This window comes from Thunnus maccoyii, chromosome 3, assembly GCF_910596095.1.
Source record: "Thunnus maccoyii chromosome 3, fThuMac1.1, whole genome shotgun sequence".
NCBI classification, from domain to species: Eukaryota; Metazoa; Chordata; class Actinopteri; order Scombriformes; family Scombridae; genus Thunnus; species Thunnus maccoyii.
The window spans coordinates 8,086,400-8,089,321 of NC_056535.1; the positions used below are offsets into that span (position 1 = coordinate 8,086,400).

At 39.7% G+C, this 2,922-nt stretch overlaps 1 protein-coding gene across 1 annotated transcript; it reads right to left on the reverse strand.

The window, feature by feature from the left end:
• Nucleotides 1-765: 765 nt before the first annotated feature.
• Nucleotides 766-2,922, reverse strand: LOC121894784 (blue-sensitive opsin-like). Its single transcript, XM_042407629.1, has 5 exons — nucleotides 2,544-2,922; nucleotides 2,264-2,432; nucleotides 1,986-2,151; nucleotides 1,411-1,650; nucleotides 766-867 (listed from the first exon to the last, which is right to left on the reverse strand). The coding sequence occupies exons 1-5, from the start codon at nucleotides 2,920-2,922 to the stop codon at nucleotides 766-768; spliced, it is 1,056 nt and encodes a 351-aa protein (XP_042263563.1).

A 2,922-nucleotide genomic window follows, 5' to 3' on the forward strand; every position in this document is an offset into this window, starting at 1 on the left:
GTCTCCACAGATTGAATTAAACTTTGTGATCAGTTGGTGTGTGTTTAGCTGAAGGGGTTGGGCCTTAATACTGCTGAATAGAGAGGAGGCTATGTAGGCATCTGAGAAATTACTGGTTGTAGATGGCTTTAAAACATGTCTGAAAGGGACCTTTAAAATGTGCGTAATGTGACTGTCTGACATGGTGAAAGTAGAACAAAAAGGTTTACAGTATATCCCAGAAATCAAATAATGTAATGAAGAAACATCTTAAGGAACACTCTTTATGCTTCCTATATACTTACAAAATATGCTGGCAGTGTTTGCAAAGACCCATTAACTTAGATATTATCTTATCTTGATTAGAATCAGTGGATTGTTTTTCTTTTTGTAGTTTAAAACACTGACTGTAAACTGCAAACCAGCTTGTGTAATGGCCCCTTAGTGTTGCAGTGAATCTATGCCTCACAACACAATACCTATGTAAGGAACTATGTCCAAACCAGTGAATGTGTTCTTTTCCAGTATTGACAATACACAGATACCTTTTACATTTTTCATGTTGCAGAATGATTATTCACTATGTCTTATTTGAATTGCAAATTTATTTGAATTGCAACATTGCATATATATATATATATATATATATATATATATATATATATATATATATATATATATATATATATATATATATTGCTGATATGATAAAATACATACATTTATAGTTATTTACAATTGACAACTAGTTAACGACAGAGGAATCAAGAAGTGTTGATGCGCAGTCTAGGCAGGCCCAACTTTGGAGACTTCAGTCACTGATTGTGTTGTTGACGTTTCTTCCTCTCCTCCACCCATCCCCAGCATTGTCATCATGCATGAACGGAACTGAAAGAGGACAACCAATAACTGAAATAGTTCAAATTTACATTGATTCTATGGACAATGTGATGTTGTCTGTATCAATCATCCCAACAACATCTTCATCATCAGACATGAGCAGAACTGAGAAAGAATCCCTTTGTACTGTAACATTAAAGCCACTGTGTATAGAATTAGAAAATCTCCAACTTTGGTGCTCTTAGTGGAAGCATCAAAAAAGACACTGTAGCTGGCACTCTGCACCAGTTTTCACTGGCATTGTCTAATTTTTCTACAAAAAGAAACAAATTCAACCAGAAAAGATTTTCTAATCACATAATAACATAATGACTTTAATATAGTGATTCACAGAGCCAGCAAAGTGATTGAATGACTGGTATATCACAACACTGAACAGACCTGTTTATTGAAGACAACATAAATTACAGGGTAGTAGACTGCAGAGCCCTTTGAAAGGCAGAAGGGTATGGTCGCCATTCTCAGGTCAAAGGTCAAAGGAAATAGCTTCTAAATCAGAGTAAATACCTCTGTCCATGACAATGAACCAACCTGTTTATTGAGGAGGATGTAGATGACAGGGTTGTAGACTGTGGAGGCTTTAGAGAGGCAGGAGGGTATGGTCGCCAGTCTCAGGTCAAACGGTTGCCCTCGGTTGTTGACAACCCAAAGAGCAAAGGAGGCGTAAGGCATCCAGCACACCAGGAAGCCCAGCACCATGACGACCACCATCCTGGTCACCTCCCTCTCTGCTTTCTGGGTGGAGGCTGACTCAGCCTGGGCCTTCGCTGCCTGTGGAGGGAGAGAAGAGATGTGTGTCATGATGAGCAGGATTTTAGTATATTTAAAGACTCATTAGTTTTTACCAAGCCATTGGACATGATAATTGATTGTAGGGATTGTATGTGTACAGAGCAAAAAAAAAATAGCAAAGGGTCAACTTGTTTTCATATACTTTTATATTTAACTTTTTTGTTAAGTCGGTTTGTATGATAGATTTGTCATGATACACTGATTTTAGCTCTGATATGCATTCAAGTAGAAATCTTGTTCAATCTAGAGAGGACAATTGTAGTGTCACAAGCATGTTTAATGTTTAAGTCTTATTTTGTGATGCTTTTCCTCACAATTTTCAGTGTAATGAGCAGCTGGGAATAGCAGAAGACAATGGTGGCAAAGGGAACAGCAAAGCAAAATCCAAAAAGGAACATCACGTAGGATTCGTTGTTGTATTTGTTGTTTGTGGTGTACCAGTCTGGACCGCAGGAGCACTGCAGGCCTTCTGGGATATACCTGGAAAGACAGACAATCCTTAATACTGTAAATTTAGCATCTGTCCCTACAAAAATTAATTGCTTTGCAAGGGGAAAGAATGTTAATGTGAGAGTCAGTGTGTAATACTGACCTGCTCCATCCAAACAGTGGGGGAACTGAGGCAATCAGTGCAAACACCCAAGTGAACGCACAGCAAGCTAAAGCGTGGTCAGGCTTGAAAACAAAGTTTCCCAGTGGCTTGCAGATGACCAGCCATCTTTCAAAAGCAACCACAGCAAGAGACCACAGGCTCACCATACCTGGAACGACACAGGCATTTTAAACCCTTTTTCAAATCATTCCATACTTTAGAGCCACACTGTATTCATAAAAGAGTATGTATCATTTCTTAACTACAGGTTACATCTTACCACCAAGTGTAGCCAAAAAACCTTCAATCTTGCATCCCAGTGGTCCAAAGATGAAATATCTTACTGCAAAGGAGCAGCAAGCAGTAAAGGAACCCACACCGGACACAAGAAGGTTTGCCATGGCCAAGTTCACAAGGATGTAGTTGAGGTGAGACCGAAGCTTCTTGTATTGGATGGTGCATGCAATGGTGAGGATGTTGATGGCAGTGCCAACCACAAATATGAAGAACATGAATCCTGCCATGCTATAGAAGGTGCCCGTGCCCCCTAAGTGGTCCTGAGGAACCAGGAAGGGGCTGAGTGATGTGATGTTGTTGGTGTCCAGAGCGACAGGTATCCAGAAGTCTTCTGGCAGTTCCGTACCACGATTTACCCTCAT